We start from the raw sequence: 25235 nt of genomic DNA, 5'->3' as shown, positions 1-25235 counted from the left end.
ACACACACACACACACACACACACACACACACACACACACACACACACACACACACACACAGTATGAGAGAGGTTCCAGGTTGAATTGAGGCGAATATTTGTAATGTTCAGAGGTTGTTGTGTTTAATATTCATGAGAATATTTGTCATTGTTCAAATGATAATAAACAAACATATAAAGCATAGTTGTCCACTCATATGTTGATAAGAGTATTAAAAACTTGAAAGATATCCCTCTAAGGTACATTTAGAACAGATAAAAAATGTGCGATTAATTTGCGATTAATCGCGATTAAATATTTTAATCGACTGACAGCCCTAGTAAAAAGTGATTAGCTCAAACAAAAAGGAACAATGAATACAAACCTTAAAATCCTTATCCTTTTCCCATGGGAAACAAACATTGAATGGATCCAATTTCTTCTTGATATATAATGCAGTACAATTTCCAGGTAGAGAGTGCAGCACTCAAAAATAAAGTCTTTCTGGCACAGTGATGAAGTCAGTGTGTCTGAGGCAACACTTAAAAACACAGTCAATGCAACACTAACCCCAACTTCAATGTTAAGTATCACTTGTCACGGCAGTGATGGGAGTTGGGAAGTTGTGGATCTACTGTACTTGCTCTGCGTGTTCACAGAGAAAGACAGAAAAGACACGCACAGGTGCAACACTGTGCTGGTGTAGTGGAGGAGAAAACAAGCTTAGCTCAAAGGCAAAGTAGTTTTCCTGCTCCCTAGTCAACTTCTGGTAAAAACTAAAAGCTAATAGACAGTAAAAAAAAAACAGGATTATCTACTAGGTGGTTTTTTTCGGGTTAAATAAATGTATATACCTCAACGTATTATCAGAAAAATGGCTAGTTTCGGTTTTCATTTGAAGTGTGTTTATGAAGTGTGTACCTGGGTGAGCTGCTCCAGATCATTAAAGCCCTCCAGGACCCTCCGGTACTTCCTCTCCCTGTACTTCCTGCGGATGAACGTGGCGCGCTGCTCGGCCGAGGCCCCGCTGTAGAGTTCCTCCTCCAGGGGAAGATTAGCAGCCCAGAAACTGTTAGCATTCTTGTTCCCCACCTCAAGGAAGAGCTTAAGAAAAAGGGTGAGAGGACAAATGCAGGTGAGAATAAGGGTTTAAAATAAACATTTGCCAAGCCCTAACGAGACACGTTTGTCTTGGCAACAAAATGTTTTAATTTGTATTTGACTTTAACTTATGTGCCCTTTGAAGGTTTGAAAAAGTAGGTTATTTTGAAACACCACAAATCTAATTGAAAGGCAATTGGATTATGTTGTTAAAAGGGTTGAGAGGATGAATATTGCTTTTGCTGATAAGTACCTCCACCAGCTCATTGCTCCAGATGCTGCTGTCCAACTTCAAGCTCCGTACTTTGGATATACTGGGTCCAAGGGAGCGGTGCTGCCCTGATACACAGAAAGAAACACCCTTTGTGAGTTCACAGATACAAAAAAATAAACATAAGCTCAGAAAAGCAAATAACCTTTGGGTGTATAAAACCTCAATTAGATATATTCCAAAATGCATGGCTGTGAGGCTACGCTTTTAGTTCCTGAAAAGTGCACACGGAAAAACAAAAAATCAACATGTACAAGTATGCAGAGAAATCTCCATAGTGTTCGTACAAACATAGACCACATGTCAGTGGTGGAATAAACAATAAACAGGCAGTTACAAGACGGGGAAACCGAGCATGACTGGAAGCTCATTCGCTCACTCACAACAGACATATTTAGTCCCCTCAGCACTCCTAATTGGAAATGAAAGCACAGAATGAGGGCCATTAATTGCTAATGAATCATGAGTAATTCATTGTGTTTGTGGGTCGGCCTGTTTATTTGGGTGAACGAGAGGCTTCTAGCGTTGCTTATAGCCAAAGACAGAGTAGACATGCATAATACATTAAGCAGAAATACGCTGTATGTGTGAATGTGAATTATTGTCCTGTGTGTAAAGTCATATAATTTTAGATTTAGTTTTGGCATGATCTCATTACAGTCTTCTATGCTCAAGTAGAGCAGTTGTGAATGGAAATGTAGGGCCTTGAGCTGTCGGAGGCCATCTTGACACAGATGCTGAACATTTTGGAATTATTTGTCATCTGAGTTATTAAAAGAGAGTCTTGGAAATCTTCTTTGATAACTAGTGATTATGATTGACTCTACCTACTTTAGAAATACTGATACTTCATCATGTCTATGCTCAGTAGAACAAATCATAAAATTAATGGACTGGTCTAATTTCTCCCAGATTGGATTTTTTATCCAATATGCCAAACTAAATCCCATTGTGGTCAGACTTGATGTGATCAAATAGTGAATACATTAGGACAAAAAGACAGTAGAAGATTTCCTGCAGAGCTATGACAATGAACAGTTGTGTGGATATATCATTTAGCTCAGTGTAAGCATGTATCTAGAAAAGAAACATGAGCGGACCAAGTATTACACCCTGTGGAACGCCACATGAGATGTTATGGTAATCAGAAAAATGCTTAGCAATATTTACAAAAGAACAGTCCCGTTTTTAATGATTAGGTATAGGAGCGCTTTTCTAAAAATACCAACCACATGTTTGAATGTGTAATGTATAAGCCCTGTTCTTTCAATTGTATAACATATTATACTTAAATTGAGCAGTTATCCCTTACATCAGCATTTTCTGGGGTAGTTATACACTTTAACAATCACAGTCTAACATAAGTAATGTTGGATTTGCAACCTGATTGTTTAAAAAGGGAATTATCTGGTTTGGTAAAAAAAAGAGAGAGAGAGAAACACTATAATACTGGATGTTTTGCCAGAATAAATATGTTCACTTTCTAATAAAAGTAGCAATTGAATCGTCCCTATGAATATAAATAGAAGACATTTCCTTCCATTATGGTTATTATCAAATATCTTGTTGGAAAAGTTAATGATAAAGTGTCAAGTGGGGATGCATTAGTGTGTTCAGACGTGAGTTTGAAACGGTTTGTCAATCCCAAAAGTTACATTGAAAGGAGAGGAATGATAACTGTCTTTGGAACCACATGAGTCCAGCTTGAGAAAAAAAGGCCAAAAACAGCAAGATTCTGTCACTTTTGCCTGAAAATGGTTCACTCTGGGCGCCTGCTGCATTTCCACAGCCACGCTCTATCCGCTGAGCCTTACAGCTCCACAGGACCATTTTCACTTGTGTAAGGGTAATGAAGCTGAAAAAAAACGTGTTCATGCGCACGTTGCACTGGGCACATGGTGAGATCTTTACATATAAATAGCCTGTTGCAAATGTATTCATCATTCTGATTGAACCAAAAAAAACAAGACAAAGAAAAGGGCATTCCCATCACAGCAGCTATCACTAAAGAAACACACTCAGGATGTCACCCCCAATTAAAAACTTTCCCCGCGACAGTTCATGGAGTGCTTTTCTAACCCTGTGTACTTGTGTGGCATTTTCCCCTCACTCAATGACGAGTCAAAGGAAACAAGGCGAAGCAATGAGCACTGCATTTGTCTGTTACCATGGCAACTGTTGCCAGCAGACGTGTCTACAAGTTGCATCCTGAGTTTGTTGCAATTACATGTGTGGAGAAAGGCCTCCGAGTCTTGGTTTAAAGCACTATCCGCTGGTTTGTATGATTGGATTGTGTGAAAAGGTGGAAAAGAGAGGAAACACAAGCTAATCATAGGGTAGCCAAGTCCTAAAGTATATCCTGCTTTATCATCTATTTTAATGTAAATGGCATCATAATGTACAAAATGTGTAGCCTATTATGCGTTATTTAAGAATATTATAGAGACAATGAACACGTAGCGGAAAATGTTTACTTGGATGATTAATCAAGTGAGAAGTAGGGTCCTTTTTTCATAGACTTGTTTTTTTAATCAGTAAACATTTATAAGAATAAGAAAACTGGATAAAACACAAATCAGCAGCGGATTAGAAATGTGTTTATCTTCTGATGTAATTTAAAAAAAGACACAAGTTAGCCTTGGCTACAAATAATGTTTTGAAACAACACTTTCACCCAGGTTTTTGTTTGGTTGTGTTGTTGTTGAGATTCTTTTTCAAATATTCACAAATTATCGTTTTTCATGCAATTGAAAAAAAGCTAACAGTCTTTCAAGTCCAAGCATACAAAGAAAAATGAATCAGAGGGTGAAGCTAGAAACTATTAAAATTAATTCCATCTTGGCATAAAAAGAGGAAAGCCAATCTAGGATCATTTTTACCATTAGCCCTCTCATTACTTCTCCCCTCTTTCAGATTTTCTCTTTATTGTCAATGACATGGGAGCGCTAATTAAAAGCATGAGCAGTCATTGGTATTCCAAATGGGCCGCCACCTAATTTCAGGAGAGCAGAGTCTGAGGACAGCTTCCTTGTTGCAGATATTCCCCCTCTCTCACCCAGCATGTCGACAAAATGTAATATTAAACAGTCCAGCAAATGAAATCATTTAAGAGCGTTTGAAAAGGGATGTTGGATATCTAATGCGTACCAATTACATGGGCTTTGCGGAGGTGAGGTGAGGAATCGCATTCAAACTTATGAAACTGGGAGAAATCTGTGGCCCAGGGTAGATATGGAAGGGGAGGGAGGAGTGGATAGAAGAGTGAAAAAACGACAGAGATATCCCTCTACATCAGGCATGGCTGCTCCTTCTCTAATCATGTTTATCGGGTCAAGAGGCAGTTTGGGATCCCTCAGGGTCTTGCCCGTGTCTACATCTTTGTTGTCATTTCATCTGAGCCATCCAGGATTGGCAAATAGATTAGAGAGTCTAGAGGCCAGGCGCCAACTCCCATAAGTGGCTTATCACCTGAGAACTTCTTCCAAAAGACCCTCTGGATCAGAGCACACTTTCACACAGACACATAACAAACACCAGACCATTTGTAACAATTAAGATTGAGTGCTAAACATGCTTTTTCTACTCCAAGCAGGTTTTTGAATCATGTTAGAACATTTTCAAATACAGCTTAGGGTCGCAATGTTGTTCCTCTACCTTAACTTAATAGATTTATTTTGAAAATAATAACTGAATAAAAAAACGTTCACTATTAATTCAATTCGGACCAAAATGTTTGAAGGAAAGAAGGTCTTTTATATTGCATGTCTTGTGTTGGATAAACAAAATGCCAATAAATATATATATTAAAAAAAGTTCTCCCCAGTCTCAGAACTTTTTCTCTGTTTTTCAAATATTTGTATTAAATAACATATTTCTCCAGGAAAACTTTCTAAATAATTAAAGGGAAACTATTGACCCAAAAAAGTTAAGAGTTACATTACAAACCCTATATACTGGTCTTGCTAATTATTTAAGAATGATCAAGTGAAGTTGTTTTTACAGCCTGTTGGCTTACATTCAAAGTGCTTCATGTTTACTTATGGGGGGGGTTGTAAGTACAGTATGTTCTTTTTGACCAATGTATGCCTGCTTCTAGCATTGGACTCTGCATCAGAGAGTTGAAGGAAGGCAATAGTAGATTAGCATACATATCCCTCACCTGCACACTTCTTGCAGATGACCACGCCCAGGTTGACCGAGGCCCACTCCGGCTGCGGGGCGCGACAGTCGGCGCAGCTCTTGTTGGCCTCGTTGAACCAGATCTTCTCCGCCACTTCATAGTCAGAGAGTGTCTCGGCGATCGATTCCTGGACCGCTTCAATCCACTCCTCCTTCTCCTGTTCTGACTCGGCCGTGAAGCTGCAACGATTGATTTTTTAGCCCCACCACCCCAACACATGCCTCAGTGTTATTGATTTGATTTGAGAGAGCAATTAAACAGCAAAGTATCACTTGGCAGTGTTAGAGGGTGTGTAGTATTTGGAGTAGTTTTTGGGGGTCTGCTGAGTGTGTATGCCGATGTGTGATTGCAATAGATTTGGTGAAATTGATAGGGGAGTGGGCAGGGCAGGTAAATCAATTTGTCTCACCTTGCCCCAAAAATCTATAAAGTGTTAATGCTCGATGCGTTTTCAGGAAATTATTTCTATATTAGGAAAGTTAAGAAATGGTGATGGAAAAAGACATGTACAGCGTGGATATACAGAGTTTACAACTGTTCTTCCTTTAGGAAATGCATTGAGAACTTTCCACATAATTACATGGGAGCCGGTGGAATAACATGAGAGCTCTAAGATTGTAGTGTTTGACAGTGAAGCGGATGATGGACGCCTGAAGCCTGTGGTTTTGAGAATGATTGACATTTTTAAACAATACGTGCGATTGAAATATTTTGATTTTTGTTAAAAAAAAGTGATTGAAGTTGCAAACAGCTTAGTAGTAACTGAAATTATAGTCAGGGAAAACACAATCATTACATCTCATTATAGTTTAAAATATCCTAAAATTCTTTTATTTTACATTTTTATTTTCAACACCTGTTTTCTTAAAGCTGTATCCTTAACGGCGCCAGCCTTAACTGATATACTAATATCAAACTTTCCAGGTTAGGAAATCATTGTAAATGTATGTTACAGGTTTTCTTTCTACGCTGTCATAAGTATAGTGTGTTAAGTAAGGGGCTCATCAAGATCCCTCCGCTTCGCGTCGGGCTCTCTGATCAGACTGTCGGGTGTTCTTTTCCCCATAATGACCAAGTCGCTGCACATTATCCCGCTTATTACACGGCCATATACTAAACAAACTAAGGAATTGATTCCCAATATTAATTGAAATTATTTTTATTGACTTAAAAATGATCGTATTTCTTCCTCTAAGAAAAAAGAAACTCCGTTCCACGACGCACCAACGGCTGGAACTGCGACAACAACTTTACGGCAGCACTGTCCAACTCTGTTCACAGTTTCTGATCCACTAACAAGTCCTTAAACACTGCAGAGACCATACCGTGTTCCTGTTAGTGTTTACTTCCTCTCTGCCTTATTCTGGTGGTTTATCTGACGTCCAGCGCTCCGTCTTTTACCCTCTTTTACTTTCTCTTTCTTGATCCTCCTTAGCAACGGTCAATAAGTCCTTGACAGCGGTCTGTACTTCTGTATTAACAACGTGTCACGTGTTCTGAATTGGCCAATCAGAATTGAGCATTCAACTAAGCCATGTAATAAGTCTTTGTAATGCATATGTTTTCATATAAAATGAGAAATACTTATACTATGCATATCTAAGAAATGTATTTTATCTGGGAGAATTTTGACTGGAAACCAGGTTTTTCTAATTCTTTACCTCGATTAAAAAAACGAATTTTCTGCAGAAAGTAAACTCCAATGCGTGTACACAAACTTTAGGATAATCTGGACCTCAGCCCTGATCTAAACCCCATTCAACACTTTTAGGAATGAAGAAGAACTTTGACAGCGAGCCGGGTCTACCTAACCCTAACCCTAAGTATCATTTCCTTACTGCACTAATGTGGCTGAATGGAAGAAAAATCAGTCCTGCCAAGTATTCAATAAGCCTTCCAAAGAAAGTAGAGGCAGTCTGGTTTCCAAATACTTTCTGCCATAAAGTGTCTTTTGCAAGAGCAAGTTTAAGTCAAATTGGCTCAATCTTATATTTTCATTAAACTGATGCAACCAGGAGGGTCAATCCATCCATATTTCATTTTATATGATGTGTAATAAATATGCACACAACCCACACATACAGTTAATGGCTTAACTGTCATAGCTCCCAAATTGGCCGTCTTTCAGAACACTCACTTGTCTCTCAATCCATCCACACACACACACATACACAGATTAATGATGTCATATTCTGTCTAACAAGCACTTATAAAGATAGCTGGCAGGGACAGAAAGCACGGGTTTCTGATGGAGAAAGTAATGAGTAGAAGTTGGAAAAGTTGTAGCGATTAACTCAGAATTAGATAAGGATATGATAAGCGTAAGTAACAAGCGATCTGTGCGTATGTGTGTGGGGATAAGAGACGAAGACAGACAGCAAGATGAACAGGCATATAAAACTGAGAGGAAATAGGAGAGAGAGAGTTTTAGCTTGACTGAAAGAAGCACTTAGGAAGGAGAAATGGGACCACTGGTCTCCATGGCAACCGGGCGACTGGTTTAAAGTAAGACTGAGGATAAGGAAGGGAAAGGAGACGATGAGGAGGGGGAAGCTTGTGCCCGAAGCAGAGGATGTGCACCGCCTCGCCCAAGTACCCCGGCAAAGATCGATAGGTTGATTGGGTTCAGACGTTGGGAGCCCATCGCTCTCGGCCCCGGGCCCCGTCTAAAGAGAGGACTGCTCACATCCACAGATGAACTACAGCACGGCCTCCAAAACCACAGAGGAGCAAAGGGAGGCGAGAGTATGTGGAGGTTCCCCGAGCCGCAGAGTTTTAGATATGAAGTGAAGGCTGGTCTCAGGTGACGGGGCAAACTAAACTACAGTTTACAAGGTCATCAGGTGGTGAGGAATACAGAGTGAAGAATTATTTGGGAATTTTAGCGGTGGAGTAAAGTAACAACTGACATTGTTGCCTTTTCTCCGGCTATAAGTGTAGTTAATGTTTAAAGCTTAGACACACTGAACGGACAGCAAAGGACCAGTGGTGACAGGGATGTTGCGTGGCCCTACGTTGCCTGCGTCTTGGCCAAAAGGTTGCATTTGAACACACCGCAAAGACTACAGCGCCCATGTGAGAGGCTATTTAAAAAAACTAAAATATAATATTTCAAGCATTCATGTATTGTTGTAATATATCTATCACGGTCACAACAACAGGCTACAGGCCACCATTATACTCTTACCTGTCATAGAGCTCTCATGTTAATACACGCTGCTCCCTTGTAATGATCTGGTTATTAAAGCTATAGGCTCAGAGTGCTCCACACATATGAAGAATACTTCAATATAAGCCAGGAGATGGTTACATCAGTTTAGTATAGCATAAAGACTAAAACTAGTAGCTTGGCTCCAAGACAAGAATTAGGCCGACACATAAAACCTTGTATTTTTAAAATGGATAAGTGGATTTTTTGATGTTCTTGCTGAGACAATTCTAACCTAGCTGCAGCTTTTCCTACATTATGGAAAAACAGAATGATAAACCATCCCAGCAATAATCATATTTAAAAAAATGTAAAACTATTAAATTAAAACTAAATCTAACGTGACCTTCATTGTCTGAAACACTGCTCTGTTCAGTCGACTTCAGGGTTCACTTTTCACCAAAGGACCTGGTATTGGTCCCAACTCATGAAAATGTATTTTATATAAAAAGTTATTTTCAATTACATTTGAAAATCTAATTTTGGTGTGCTGTCGCTTGACATTATTCCACCAATGTCTATCTTTTTGCTGTTGAAAGCATTTATGCTCCCTATTCTACATGTAAGTGAGAAAATCTAATTCTTCCTTATGAATGATGAACCGGCATACGGCTCCTTTAGCGTGCATGCATTATGTACATAATGTTAGGAGAGTTGAATATAAAGTGGTTCATATTATCAAATAGAAGGTTTTGCTCCGTGTAATGCTTAAATATAATCCTCAAGTATAAATTGAGGTGCATTCATCTTTGAAAATGCATGTGTCTAACCCTGAAAAGTATTTATTCACAATGATGTGCTTTGATTTGTGGATTTGATTACATCTCTATGGTGATCCGAACTCTTTTCAAAAATACAACTATGTACAGTTTGTTTTGCCGGGTCAAATATAGCTGAAAATTGGACTATAAATTGAAATCCCACTTACACCTCTAAATATATTTATAGTTCTTCCAATACAATGTCAAACGTAGGTCACATCTATCATTATGTTTCCAACATTTACAAGATTTAGAAAAAAGTGGCTGATTTGGTAGATGTTACATCAATCAAGCATGCAACCTTTTTTTATATATATTATTTTGTATATTTGTATTATTGTATTTTTGTATTCGGGATTGTTGGAAACGTTATTTCGATCTCTCTGTCTGTACATCATACAACAAGAATTGCTTGTACACTGCTCAAACTATGAAAAGGCATGTAATAGTCTGTGCATCTCGGCCTCTGATGCGTGGCCATTTATTTTCATTACCTGCCTCTTCATAGTGTTCCACCTAGATTAAAGTGCAATACTTAACTGCTGAAGTGCATCCTTCAGGATCAGGATGTTCTTTTACCAATTTGATGTTGTATGGAGAAAATCAATAAAAATACACAAGATTCACATGATGCTAATATTTGCAGGAAATATAATATTTGATTCAATACTGACATCTAAGGCTGATATCAACAGAGACCAAGTTATACGCCAACAGATGGTCTTCAACACAACCCTATTCCTCAAGGGGTCATTTAATCAAAACGACAAAAAGAATTGCCCTTTTGATGTCTGCAAATGCAATAAAGACATTTGGGGAATTTTCTGCAGCCACCTTGGCACAGTTGAGTTAAAGAAAAGCAAAATGTCTGTGCTGCTCAAAGCTTTGGAAAATGTTATTTAAAAAACTCAACAACAACAACAAGTCCTTCAAAAAACAATGCCCTGCACGCTCAGGATAATCCAAAGACCCCGCTGTGGAGAGTTTTCATCAGGAAACATTTTCTGTCTAAGGCAAAAAGATAATTGTGTGAGCTTTCAATACATAACCCCAAAAACAAACCAGACAAACATGGATGTTTTTCCAATATGCCCTTGAGCTAGGCATTTGTCTGCAGATTTACCTTTCGTAGAGGTGCTTTCTGATCAAGAAAAAAAGTTTTTATTGTCTTCAAAGTTGAGTGTCTTTGTCTGTGCACTGCCTCGTTGTCATTCTCTCTACTCATAAAAGTCTGCCTTTCTACCACAGTGGGCTGAAGACTGTCCATTTAACGATGGCAAAACAATGGGAAAGCCAAAGTGAGTCTCCACAGCTTAAAGTGATTAGATGAGTTTCTCACTAATCCCCACCTTGAGCAGGTAGGAGAACGCTCCCAGGGCTACCAATCGATTTGATACACACACACACACACACACACACACACACACACACAATAAAAGCCTTTCACAATCACCTCATCAAAACAATTCAGGGGACCTGGGCTCATTTTAATTCCACCTTCTTTCTTTTTTTGTTCCACACAAAATGGCAATTACGTCCAGCGTATTAACGAAGCCGCCCAGCGATGGAACCATTAAGAGATCCGAGACAAACAGATCGATCGGACATACAACGGCCACGTGGAGGAATGAGGGGGGGGGGGAATCTTTAAAGAAGGCATTGGGCAAAAGTGGATACAAAAAGAATAGTGCACACAAACAAACATGCTTTGTCCAGGCAGCTGTGACGGTTGTGTTCTAAATGGGCCATTATAGCACAAACAGGCAGTAGACGTATTGATTGTTGGCCCTCAGTGACTGGAGTCACCTGAAAGGCTTTGGTCCATGCAGAGGTGGAGATTCCTGCTTTAAGATCCCAGGGGAGATTTGTTTTTGTTTTTTAATCCTGATCGATAATTAGTGATTTTTGTATAGGTCCCTGTTTTCATGTAGTGTGTTTACAGCTATGACCGATGGTCCGCAAGACGGTTTGTGACGGGGAGCGTTTTAAAATCCAATCATTACAAGCAAATAAAAACAAATGAGAAGATTATTTTTGTGTCATTAGAGATGAGTTCTAACTCGTGTGACATTCATACTACGTAAAAGTGTGTGGATTGGTTTATAGGTGATGGTCAATCAAAGTGAATCTCATGGAGTATTGTTTTACACCTGTAGTGACGGAGATGACTTGTAGTTCTTATTTTCTTATGTGCACGCCTTCTTTGCATCATTTTAACAACAAATCCAGAGCTGTTAACATGAAGTCACGTGGACTGCTATTTTTTTTAACTCACTGATTGAACAGTTTTGCAAATGCAAACGTACGTAAATCTAATTATCTGAAAATGATGCTGCACTTAAAAGGTGGGGTAGGTCATTTTGGAGAAACCAGCTCGAGATCGCTAGAATTTGAAAATACACAGCCGGAAAAAATCTGCCACTTCCTTACAGAGCCCCTCCTCCAACACACACGAATGCGCACATGACCAACGAGGGCACGAGATAAGTTTGTGCACAGATGGAAGGCTGACAGGCAGGTAGGCCATCCAGTTATTTTAGCCGGGCCGGCTAAAATGATTGGTCGTACTTTTTACAGTATTACGGCTTCCACAGATGACATTTTTTTATGGATTTTTTGTCAAAGCACTTAAAATATTCATTGCTATCGGGATGTTAAGAGCATTCCATGGAATATAACAAAAAGTGTATCTCGAGCCGGTTTCTCAAACTTACCTACCCCACCTTTAAGTGCAGTGTTTTTATCGTGTCTGGTGTTAAACCTAAGAAAGAAATAGAGGAGGATGACTTTTTTATGGCGTTTTCAAACCTGCGTCCTTTAGTCCTTTTAAATTGAACCCTGGTTGGTTTTCCTCCTTGGTACAATTTGTTTGGGCAGCTCTGAAGGCAGCAATCATAGTGTGGATCAAAAAGGTATTGAGACCTGTGTTTACTTTTCAGCCTGAGGCACTAACCGATGAGCAGAGCAAACTGAATCTCATGCTCAGGCTTTTAGTGATGCATTTGGATTCTGGTGGGGAGGTTTGCCAACTCTTCCACGCAGTAAACTAGAGGTTTGGAAAGGCCCTTCAAGACTGCAAGCAACCTAATATGCCACAAATAGGGAGACATAACAGCTCGGTCTGGCTGTTAACAGGAAGCTTTTTCACCCTTTTTTTTTTTGCAAATCCAAAAAAAGCAGGTTAGGTGTGAAGTTACTGTTAGGGTGCTGCATGAAAACAATTCCCGAGGTAAAGTTGTGTGAAATCAAAGTGGACCAACCACAAGATTTCTACTGTGAGAAGCTACTTTTAAAATCCATCTGTATATCATGAATCAATGACACGTAATTCCCTGATCAATCAGAAATGAAAATGAGTTGGAGGTGTTGTGCCTGCGGCGTACGCTGTGTACTTTAGCAGTTTCCCTTTATAAGGTCAGTGAGACCTCGCGACCACACCGTGATGTCTGTCATCATAACATAAGCAATGAGTATTTCTTTTGTTGGGCAGGATGGCAGTGTATAACTTCATGCCTCCAGCTCTTGGGTCATGTTTTCAAAGTGTGACCTGGAAACAGGACTGTATCTTCTTCCAATATTGTCGCTGGGTTCACAAGCAGAAAATTTAGTTGATTTTAACTTTAAAAAACACATCATTATTTTATATTTGCCCTATGAGGAAGGATAAAGAGAGGGTTAGGGTTAGGTTAGGCAGACAAGTTTAAGTTCTTATGAAGCCTTGAAGGATTCTGGTTTGAATTAATCCTCCAACTCTACAGGTAAGAAAACAAAGCTTATCTAATAACAATGTATATTTTAAAGGCCAATGTATAAGTCTATGCAAGCATCCTTCACCACAAGTCCTCTTAACATATCGCATTATGAAACTCTTAATACCTTACATGTATAAGAGAAGATTAACCAAAACAAGATTGCCCTTTTATCTGTGAATACGGATGATTTGTGAGATATGATTATTGAGATTAAAATAGAGTAAAGCAAGAGGCTTAGTGTATGTGAAGGGCATTTCCTATACTACGTGTATATGAGATATTGGAGGGAGATTTGTTCAAGGAAGTACTATAAAAGAGAATGTTATACAAATGGAGATTTAGTAGTGTCAACCTGTTGAGTACATCACTGATGGGGGTACATTTCAGGAGATATTCCTTCACCTAACATTCCCTTTAGGATGATGAAATAAGCAATATGAAAGGGTGTGTTGAGGAAAGATCAAGCTTAGGGAAGAAACGTCTCTCCCTAGCCTACACACACACACCTAAAAAGACACAGCACACACATTGTAGACGTACCAGAAGTTCTTGAAGGGCGTGTTGATTTCAAAGCCCCTGCGGTCCACGTCTCTAATGTTGGCAGCAGCCAGTTCCACTTCAGCTATAGCCAAGCCCGATTTATAGTCCTGGATTAACAAAAAAGGAGAGATGGGGATCTGTAGATTTAATAGGAATATTTTGTCAAGTCGTTACATTACAGTGCATCGTCAACATGTATTGGTACCACAGGAAAAAACTGTTGTTCAAGCACTGGTCAACATTGAGATTTTGGGCTTGTTTGCTTCCATAACGATTCTGCTTTCAGACGAATGGAAAGAAAACAATAATAATACACAAGTGTTTTCTTTTACTAGCTTCTGTTCCGTTTGTGTCTGTAGATCTCTGCTGAATTCACCAATAGTTAGCATCATAAAATGCCTAATTTAAACACATATTTAAGAGAAAACTTGAAAAAAAGGATAATTGTCTAAATGTTAGTTTTAGCAATTTGAGAAGTGATTTCTAATACTTTTTTTGTTTATCCTTGAAAAAAATCTTTGTTTTATTTTCTCTTTGCCGATGAGTTTTCTCATATTCTGAGCCAGAGATCTCTACTTCAGCAGCACGACATCTTTCAAGTTTCATCCCCATCTATATTCCGAAGGTTCTTACAGGAGTTTATTTCATACATCATTCATAGCCTGATTTATATAACATTTGAGTCCTAAAAACTTGGGGAAAACAGATTTATTTTATGGCTGCTGACAGGATTTTCCTTATTTATGAAGTGATAAAATAGAGATATCAACAAATCTACATGAAAACCCATTGAATTTAATATGCCAACAAAATGGAATAAACATGTTGAACCTTGCTTTGTCTGACGTTCAGTTTTCTGTCCTTGAAATATGTGCAATTGAACACATAGTGAGCTAATGCCTTTTTGGGTTATAGAACATCACAGTTTAGAAAATGTTAAATACAAAATATATGTAAATAATCAATTGGGAAAAGTTAGCTGAGATTTAGATTAGAAGATCAATACCGCTGACTTCTCTTTATTATAAATATGAAGCTGCCGCTTACAACTATGTAGCTTCGCTTAGCATTTTATGGTGGGGGGGATGTCTAAGTGTCACTCATCAGAAAAGTTAATTGTTTTCACAGACTAAACCAATATGTTTTGAGTATTTTAGGTATTTGTTGATTGATTTTTGGCCGAGGTAGCTATTTTCTTGTCTTTATGCTAAGCTAACCTAAATGATGCTTCCTATATTCTATACTGATGTACTGAAAAGCATATAGGGAGAATACTTTCCCAGCTACCACTGTGACTGCAAAGAAGTATCTTCTTTGTCTTTGATGACTTTCCCATTTTAATGAAGCTAAAAAGTACACAGTCAAATGTTCAAAATAAATCCAGAAACTTTTTAAGACACCCACATAAGAGAAAATGTATTCCCAAAGGGACCTGGAAATATAAGGGTCGTTCCCCAGACACCACCCAGGGGCCGTTTTTGGCCAAATTAGACACCCTTTCTAATAAGGTGGGATCCACAAGGTGGCCTCATTAAAGTGTTTCTCTCGCATAGGACTTGAATGTCACTTGGTCTAATGAAAAGTAGCAAACACAAAAGAAGACATACACTCAAAGTAAATACATCCTCAGTCTCGGCTACTCTTTTTCCTGCAGTAACGTTTTTATTTTGGTAAATGGCACTGGACGTTGTTTTAAGTGTGAGAGAAAATAGTCTGTGACAGACCAAGAACAGTCATCAGCTTTTTCTCCTTCGCACCAATGATGCACAAGCCAAGTCTGTGCATGGCGTTTGGATGCGTGTGTGACAGACAGTAAGAGAGGCTGGTGAGTGCGTATACCTGGAAAAAACGGCGTAGCTATAGAAAGGTAAAAGGTGTCTCAGGGGAATCCAAAGCAACCCAAGCTCTCAGCCTCTTAAGACCCATTTCAGAAATAGGGGTTATAAGCAGAAGCAGAGTTTTTCTAAGCTTCACAGCGCACACCGCCCCTCTCCGCTTCACCCTCAACACTCACTGCAGTTTAGACCATTTTCCATAGCCTAGAGCTCCGAGCGGAGACAGAAAAACAGACAGGAAGAAGTACAACTACACCCACACAAGTATAGGCACAACATCAAAATAGAGGAAAAAAAACACAGGCATCCAAGATTTCAATAGAGAAAGAATGCACGGGCGAAGCCAAAAAACGTGAGTCAAAAGACGAGGGAGAGAAAGACAGCGAGAACACAATGGGATGGGAAGTATAAGAGAAAGAAGGCCTTGGTAATCCCTGCTGAGAGTGGGTGAGATGAGTGAGGGGTCAGCTGAGCGATTGACAGAATGAAAGCTTGCGTGTGTGTGTGTGTGGAAAGCCAGAATAAATCAGGAGCTGCGCCAACACTCCTCTACAGCGACTTACAGAACAACGCCTAAGCGAGGAGAGCTAAATGCTGCCATGCTGTGCCAGCCATAAAAGCATGTGTGTTTTCTCTGCTAACTGTTCCCCACCAAGAAAACAATTTGCACTAATTAGACTAAACAAAGAGAAGAAAATGAATGACACCATCTTTGTTGATTAGGGTGGTTTTTGGGAAGACAGAAGAGAGACAAATGTGTAGCGCGTTGCCAAATTCTACATCTAATTAGCGACAAACTTCTCAGCACGGCTACATTTTACGAAACACATGGAGGAAGTCACTTGAATACTTGCGTGCTGCAGGTTTTTCAACCAATTGTGTGGGTCGGTTCAATTGGGGCTAATGTTGTAATGTGTTCATCATTAGCCCCAATTAGACTACGTTGAACACATTTAGATGACTGTGTAAAAAAAGCAATTATTCTACTTTCCTAACACTTCTGGACAATGATATTGAGACCGAATGAGAGGAATGGAAATATGGTGACATGCTAGCATGAAGATCCGTGAAGCATTATGGGTAATAAAGGCACTGTGAGCTCAGAAGAAGACGGCAAAAGATAAAAGGACAGAGGCAAGGGCGCGAGACAAGTGAATTCACTCGATGGCCAAGTCCTAATTGAGCTCAAAGTTGAGATTTTCCTCAGAAATAGAAGAAACTTGCCTTTTTTATTCCATCAATTATAGCTACAGTCATTGCTCTTTAAGATCCGGTATGTTCCGTAGGTTGAAGAAGCATGACGGGATAATGAGGGTTGCTCCATTCAAAGCGCATTATCGCTTCTCAGTTAAGGGGAGTATCTTAAATGCAACACAAGGCTATGATTTAAAACACAGAAGGACGAATGGTTCCCATGTATCATTGTATAATTGTTCTGCTTCACACTGGAAGGCGCCTACACTGTATGTGCTGAATGTATGTGCATGAGAGTGTGAGGCTGTGCTGAGAGGGCAAAGCAGTCACCTATACCTAATGACCCTCATCCCTCTCAGGCAGCCAATTAGAGCGCTGGGTGTTAGCGGCCGTCCAGCCCTCGCCACTCGTTACCTACCCAATATGTGCCGTGGCCTCCTGCCCTCTCCAATTAATTCACCGAGGATGGAGGGAAGGAGGGATGAGGAGAGGAAGGAAAGGCATTAGAGGTAAAAATAACTCTGCCAATTACAACAGCCAAGAGGTAGGTGGCTATAATGGCGCTTTAGGGAAGGGAAGGACCCTAAGGGGAAATGTTCGTACGCATGCGGGTTTTTAGGGACTTTTTGTCCACGTGTCATAATACATTAAGCTTTTTAAAAGACTTTAACAAGAAGAAAGAATGAATCCATCGACTCAAAAGGTAAATAAATCAATTATAATCAGGAAACGCACCAAATCCGTGCTCAAATAATTGAGTAGCCTTAACCTGATATGTGCTGAGCAAAGGTCCCCTCTGAACATTCCTGTCATACATGCAATTTGAATTTCTTTCAAAGCTTTTTAACCACTGATTGTGCGAGTTGGTTACTCTACAGTGTCGAGGTAGAAAAGGCGGCCTTGACTTCTAACCACTCTAAAAGAATGTAGGCGAAAAGTGTCTCAGAGCAGAAGGTGAAATTAAAAGAGAAAACTCTCAATGGAGACAAAACACGTGATTATTTTGAACATCTGACAGTGAGGCACCGGTCAAGGAAACTGAAATCAATGGGCCAGGATAAAGGAAGTTATTCGGTGGATTATACAGAAACCGCTAGAGGCAAGCTATGAATGCACTCATAGTAAACTTAAAGAGGTTAACATTACAACAGGAGGGCCTTGGTAAAACGATACTCACTTGTGTTACAACTCTTAGCAAAACGGCCTTGCAGTCTTGGGATGACGTTAATTGTAACAAAGAACATCTTGAGGAGCAAATGAGAAAGAGATCTAATTAAAGTAGAGATTAATTAAAATCCTCAGTCATCGCTGTTATTGTATACTCGGAATACCTTTCCCACCGGAGAAGGCTCTTCTGTATGTGGAACTTTTGCAAAGTAGGTATGAAAGCGAGAGAAAAAACGACTGAGAAACTAGGTTCACCTAAGATAGTAGGCAGCTAAATTACATACTAGATGACGGCAAGAAATATGATCCAACTATCAATCAATCCTTTATCTACCAGGTGTGATGTATGACTTGGTAATACATGACAGCGATCTGCCTATGCAGCCCATGGCAGGCAAATCACTCTCGGAGGTAATGCGTGTGTCACACTTTGCGCACCGTCTGACTTTCTTTACCTTGGTGGTTAAATGACCTTAAACACAGCTTCATCACAGGGCTTACGGCCCGTGAGGAGTGGAGTAGGGGCGGTGAAGGAGGAGCTGGGAGGATGATGTATCCAATAGCTCGTTCATCATGTTAGATTAAATACTCCACTTCGCTGAACTTGAACGGGGCGACGGTCTACCTCTCTCCTTTCTCTTACAAACCACCAACGCTCATATGACCTCTGCACCCCCACCCTTTCCACTTCTGCTTTCTACTTCCAACTCTTTGTTTCAGTCTCTTATTCTCTTGCCTTTTATTCGCCGCCTCCCTTCCCGTCTCTGCAAAATAAAAAACGCCGCCGCTGCTGCTGCATTTATGCCGGGGATTTAGCTCGTAAGCTGAAATAATACAATTAATTTGTCCTCTCTCCGATTCTCTCTTTCCCTCCGTTCCTCCTGCTGTCTCAGATCAAGGATGTGGAAATGTGCTGACGTGGAGCGATACCCAAAAGAGAATTCTAACAAAGATGTTTGTTCACGCTAATGAAGAAAATAATGAAAGGCAAACAACAAAAGTAAAAGATAGGGCGAAATGAAATGAGAACCACAGAGAAATTGAGACGTGTCGAACGAGTGTGGCATTATCAGATATGCACACAAAGACGTGTGAGGCACTTTAAGTAATAGTGTCACTGCGTTTGAGATATCTTTCCATCTCAGATAGGATATCTTGCTGCCGGGACAGGAGTAGGAGGAGAACACAGTCTCAGTACGTGAGCGGGGGGACTATCCGGGATAATTGGACTTACTTCAAATAGGGAAAGTATGAGTAAGTGAAAACTTATCTCGTCTTTAAATTCTGCAGTTAAGAGGATATGTAAGTTTTAAAAAAAAGAGTGAATAAGTCAGAAAATACTCCAATACTGACTATGAAAGCCTTGGGAATCTTCAAAATGATCTCTGAAACAGATGCAAAGCCCTTTAAATAAGCACGCTGATACTGAAGCAGCATGTCAAAGGGGAACCCCACAGATTTGAGTTATGATGAGGATTCAGGGTTTTTGAAGATGACTCATACTACGAACTAATAAGTCATAGTTTCTCAAGCCGTGCTGTTTTTATTGACTGTTCAAAAACTAAAAGCTGTGCAAAAATGTGGCCTTACTGACAAGTGTTTTTATAGTTAGATCATAGGGGCCATTATGCTCATTGTCAGGGTGATATTTGTAATTTGTGCATCTAATGTGACACGTTTACATGCTCATGTTCATAGAATTGCGTGGCATTAGCCAGACTCTCAGAAATTAAACTCTTAAGCTACTGTAAGGGTTTATGCCTAAAAAAAAACAGGTTTCAAGAGGAGTACTATATTTTATAATTCACATGATACATACATTGCTTTGTGGTGGCCATTGGCGTCTAATGGCTAATTTTCCAAAATTCCAAATCGGCCAATGGAAAAAAGCCAATTTGTTTTATACTGATGAACCCCCATTATTGGCAGAACCCCAATCTGCTAATAATGTCTAGTTTTCAATACATATATACACTTAACATCCTTTTCCCCCCATCTTTTAAATGTAGCTGGTAAAAGTTGTTGCTTGTAATTTGGCTACCCCGTCTTTTACCCACAAAAATAGAGCACAATATATCTCAGGACCCTGAAGCCTTTTACACATATATATTTACTTTTCTCATTAGATATTCATGAACAGTTCCATATATTTCATGAATATCTCCATCTCTACCTCATCTGCTTCAAATAGGCTGTGATTATTATCATCCCTTTTCAAACAGGAAGCTGTCATCCTGTGGAGAGGAAGTCCCGGCGGTGTTGGAAGTACCTGTTCTGTTTTGCAGAGCCTGACTTTACTCCCCGCCAGGGACACCAGCACTCTGCCTTTGTAACCGCGGAGATCCAGCAAGCCTTGCTTGTTTGTGGAGGGCGGGTGGGGGAGGCTGTCTGAGCGCTTCTGGGAGCCGCAGGCGGGGGGGCGCGTGGCCGTCTGAAGAATTTCCATCCACTCCTGGCGCTCCCCTGTGCACACGTGCATGAGTGAGAGACGGAAACAGAGACAATGAGAGGTGCGTGTGGATACAAGTGAGAGGAAGAGATGAGAGGAAGAAATCAAGAAAGGCCAGAAAGAGAACAAGACAAAGACAGATAAGGGGCATCTTCAAGTCTTTGAATCATAGTGTGAATTCATCATTTTTACATCCCTTCAGTGGCTTGTTGGCTGCTAAAAGCCCCGTTGCATACTGATACAGAAAATTCCAGTCTGAAGGAAAAGTAATTGAAACAGAGGATGAGCTGCCATTGGTGGAAGTGAACTTAGCCCCCAGAAAAAGAATATCCTGCAAAGCTGAAAAGTGCAAAGTCTAGCACTTGAGATAGATAGCTGCTACTCTGAGATTTACAAGCCTTAGGCAAGATGTGGCCGGGGTAATTTAAGACAAATGTGTGTCAAACATACCACCTAATTAAAATATATAGTTAAACTAGATTACTGCCTCGAGGTTGTATGCCTCCGCCAACCAAGTCAAGATTCAGTTTACACCCATGGCTGTAAAGTCATCCCTTCATTATCTTAACCTGTTCAACATTTGTTTGAAATTGGCATGTAGTTCTGTCTGAAACCAGAGCCCAGTTTGCTCTGATTGGTTAGCTGGCCAGCTCTGTTGTGATTGGACAACCACTTACAGTAGCGATGTGTCAGAAATGTCCCGCTCCTCAGCATATCAATGTGTTGGAGTGCTAGCCAATAGAAGCACAAGTGATGTTACATAGTGATGTCAGTTTGTAAGGAAGTAAACAAAGGAGTCCAATCGATGCGTTTTAGTCTAATGTAGATACCACGAAAAATGTGTATATACTGAGTGTTGATTCTACAGCGATTACATGCCAAAATCCAAAGCTTTTAAGACCTGAGGTGCCTAGTAAGAGCTGACTGAATACGATTGGCTAATTTCCGTCCTATAACAGCCACTTCTTATACTCTGTGACTTCAAAAACGATTTGTCCTTGAACACGACACTTGAATCTCTCACTTGTATAAATCACCCAGGATTACCTCACAACTAAATGGCTCAAGTGTAACGCAATGCGTGGTGTTTTATCCAGGGTTTACACTCTAAAGGCCTCTCAGATGTCTTCCTCGTCTTACTTTACAAACGGACATAAAAGAAGACATGAAACCGGCGCTGTAAAGCTCATTCCCCTACCGCCCAAGACATTGTGCTATCAAAGCCAGCAGAGTGGAAACACAAGAGATACCAAAGGATTGTAAACACACAACCCCCCACGCTCACACATCACAGGTCCTAAGCAGCACCCACTGTGGTGACTGTTCAAAACAAGATGGGAGAAAAGGAAATCTGAAGAACATCTGTAAACCGATATGAGACCAAGCTGTTGGGATGGACCTTAACATTTGAGAAAAAGACAGCCTTTTTCCTAAAGTTTTTTAGAAAGTATATGCAGTCCAATTCAAACGTATGTGGCTCTCAACTCGCTATCCAAAAACAACACTGACAATTGACACTTTCCTAAAATACACAAAGTGACAAAGTTAGCACTTGTGTGGTCATACACCCCTTTTTTCACGAAATGTATTTTTGGATACCCATGAATTTTAGCAAATAACAGGATGGGGAATCGCATGTTTGTTTGTAGCCTTTATTTAACCAGGTGAAAAATCCCATTGAGATCAACGATCTCTTTTTCAAGGGAGACCTGCGGTACATTATACCGATTTCTTTCAAACAGAGGACTTGAGGTCTGTATTTCCAAATGGTTCTCTTGTTCAAGGTATAAAAAAAAAAAGAGACAAGAGCCCTTACTAGGTGTAATCACTTCTCTGCTTCATTCTATCATCCATTATTATGATTATTATGGGCCGGTTCTTTGCCAAAAGACGTAAAACCATAGACACATAAATCATGTTGCCCAAAATCAATTGTTTTATTAGCTATATAGGCTAAGTAAGCATGAGCAAACGTTTGTCCAATGTTATACTGTTAAAGCATGAACATTTAAGAATAGAGAAAGTGTGTTTTATTGATCTACACTTTTCACCCACAGCTGGGTGGGTGCTCAAATCACATCAAAGTTAGAGATTCTACTAAAATTCCACGTCCTGAATCTTTGAAGAAGAAAAAATCCATTGGACATTTCAATAAAGAAATGAAGATAAATCCACACTTACTTAACTTAAATCTGTTAGCAGTTAGTATAAGTCGTACTTTGCACACTATCTTCAGTGATATCTGATGGCCTGTGTAAATCTTGGTCTGCGGATGTAACTGGTAGTATACGCAACATCTTTCCCCTGCTTCCTTGTAGCCTTTTAAGTCAGCATCAATCATATCTGCCACCACAGCAGGATCCGGATTGAGTTAATGTGCATGCAACCTGTTGGAAGTCAGCTTCATAACAAGGAGAAATCATCTATGTCTGCAGGAAACTCAAAGACCTTGGCCTTGGCCATGCTTTTCAGATTCAAACATTGAAAACAAAAAAGGGGAAGTATAGCCGTTTGCGCCGATTACTGCTTTGGTCAATGAGTATAATTTAGTGTTAAAATATCAGCAGCAGATTATTGTGGTACTCCTAATGCATATCCTGCAACCACGGAAATATATCAAGGACAATAATGTGACCCGACAGCAATTTAGAGCCACAGACAGTGTTGTTTATTTGTTAATAGTTAGTGGTGAACAGGGAAAAATCAAGAGTTTACCAGGGTTCAAATCATAAAAAGTTAAAAAAAGAATGGTAATAGATTTTGTTTCTTCTAGCGTTGCTTACTGTTCTGTATCCATTGAGGTATTTTTGGGTTGACTGCATAATGGATATGGTCTTTGTATCCACAGGTCTAACTTTACACAGGTATGATTATTTCAATATTAATTGATGCCAATGGTTGGCCAGGTTTTAAACAGGTAATTCAGGGTGAGCGTTTGCGTGACCTTCTGACCTCTGCGTGCTCTCACATGTGGACATTTCCACCAACATCTGAGGAAAAGTTTCTCCCACTCCCAAACACTCCCCTCCTGACTGTATCCGCTGCCTGGCCCTGAACTCAGCTCGGGTCTGGCTACCCCCCAGATTCTTATGAATTTACAAAGAGCCGCTATCAATAATGAATGGCCTACTCAATTATTGACCGCTCTGTACATCACTGGGCTTTACTGGTCCGTTCCCACCCTTGCTTTCTGAGTTCCATTACCTGTCCTGCGCTCACTTATTTGTCTGTTCATTTATTCAGGCACTTCCTCTTTCTCTCCTCTTCGCGCATGCTGTCAATCTAAGAGTGGGAGGGAAGGCAAGGAAAGGAAGTGGGAGGATTGAGGAGAAAACTTGAGCGAAACTGAGGAGATGGTGGCATGCCTGCGGGTTAGCATGTGTGCTTCTGGCTCGTCTTGCATATGATGGAGTATATGTTTTTGTTTGTTTGCGCAAACTCTCGTATATGAGCGTGATTGCCAAAGTTCACTCTGTGTGCAAACATGCCCTTATCTCTATAAAAAAAGTGCACAGCTGGCCCAACAGAAGCCACATCCAGCTTGTTAAGGGATGTATGTATAGCCATGTATTGAAACACTCTTCCACTCTACATGGCCAGAGACGAGCAGAGAGGCAGATAATCCTCATTGAAAGTGGATGAGATGAGAACCAGGTGCACTTAGCGCTCAGCAGAGATCTTAGAAGCCGGCATGTTATGTACTTCAAAATCCAGTATTTTAAGTCAGGATCTAATTTAAAATATATACCTGTTATTTTTGTTGCCTTATGTCAAGGAGAACTTTTCTTACTTGGCATAGTTGTTCTAATGCTTGTTAATACCACTAAACATTAGCTTCAAACTACCTTTTAATGCATTTGATTGATTGTTGTTTGAAATGATTAAACCAGGCACCGAGTGTTAAAATAAGAAAGTGAAATATTTACTACAGTTAATACAAATGTACTCCGACTCGTCCTCCGGAGTTTATATTTCTACCGCCTTCCTCTCCCTGGCCCGTTTGTTGTTATCCCTACTTATTGTCTACATCTCTCTCTTATCTGCCTCCCTGTCATCTCAGACAACACTAACATGTGTTCGGAGCAGGCTTTGTGGAAAGGCAATTGCCAAAGCATCAGAATACAAATCATCAACATTCCGTTACCACATAAATCCCATCTTCCCTCTTGTAGCGCATTTGTCTGCACCCCAACACTCGCTTGTTGTCCCGTCCGTTTTCCATCACTCTCCGCTCGTGTCTCTTCTTGCCAAACTCTCCCTTCCCTCTTGCTTTCTTCTCCCCCACCCTTTCCTCTTCCCTCCTTCCTTCCTCCTTCCATCTCTCCTCTCTCAAGCTGACAGTACCTGAGGGAAGAGGCCACCTGCGGACCAAGTGGAGAGTCAGCCGACAGCTGTGTGCACACTCTCTCCGGTGGCCTTCAATTATTCACTCGCTTCTCCCTCCTCCTCTCCCCTCTCTCCATCTTCACTCTGCCCTTTTCATCTCCCCCTGTCGTGCCTGCCTTTACCTCTCTGTTGCTTCCTCGCGCCGAGATTGCGTGTCTACCTCTCTCGCTCCATCCATCCCCGTTATTCCCTCATTTAATCGCTCCCTTCCTTGTTTCCACTATCCCCCCTTCTCCTAATGTCCCTTGTGGATGCCTTTTCCGTTTCCTACACACTCCTCTGACCATCACACCATCATTTTCTCCCCCCTCTCACCCCTACTGCATCAGCCCACTTCACTAACCTACTCCTTCTCTCTCCCTCTGTCTCCTCATGTCTTCCTCTTTCTCATGTGTTTCCCCAAAGATTGAT

At 40.3% G+C, this 25235-nt stretch overlaps 1 protein-coding gene across 2 annotated transcripts in view; it reads right to left on the bottom strand.

Moving 5' to 3' along the window:
• zmp:0000000660 (arf-GAP with Rho-GAP domain, ANK repeat and PH domain-containing protein 2) overlaps nt 1–25235 on the bottom strand; it is a 112656-nt gene that overhangs the window by 64837 nt on the left and 22584 nt on the right. For both annotated transcript variants that reach the window (XM_034136894.1, XM_034136895.1), the window contains exons 9-13: nt 20259–20452; nt 13794–13900; nt 5512–5711; nt 1335–1420; nt 902–1084 (exon numbers count right to left, since the gene is read on the bottom strand). In XM_034136894.1, the coding sequence (XP_033992785.1) occupies nt 902–1084; nt 1335–1420; nt 5512–5711; nt 13794–13900; nt 20259–20452 (770 nt within the window). The remainder of the gene's footprint in view (nt 1–901; nt 1085–1334; nt 1421–5511; nt 5712–13793; nt 13901–20258; nt 20453–25235) is intronic.

This window comes from Trematomus bernacchii, unplaced genomic scaffold (assembly GCF_902827165.1).
Source record: "Trematomus bernacchii unplaced genomic scaffold, fTreBer1.1, whole genome shotgun sequence".
Lineage (NCBI taxonomy): Eukaryota > Metazoa > Chordata > Actinopteri > Perciformes > Nototheniidae > Trematomus > Trematomus bernacchii.
Note: the sequence above shows the minus strand (reverse complement) of the source record. Positions and strands in the feature narration are given on the sequence as shown.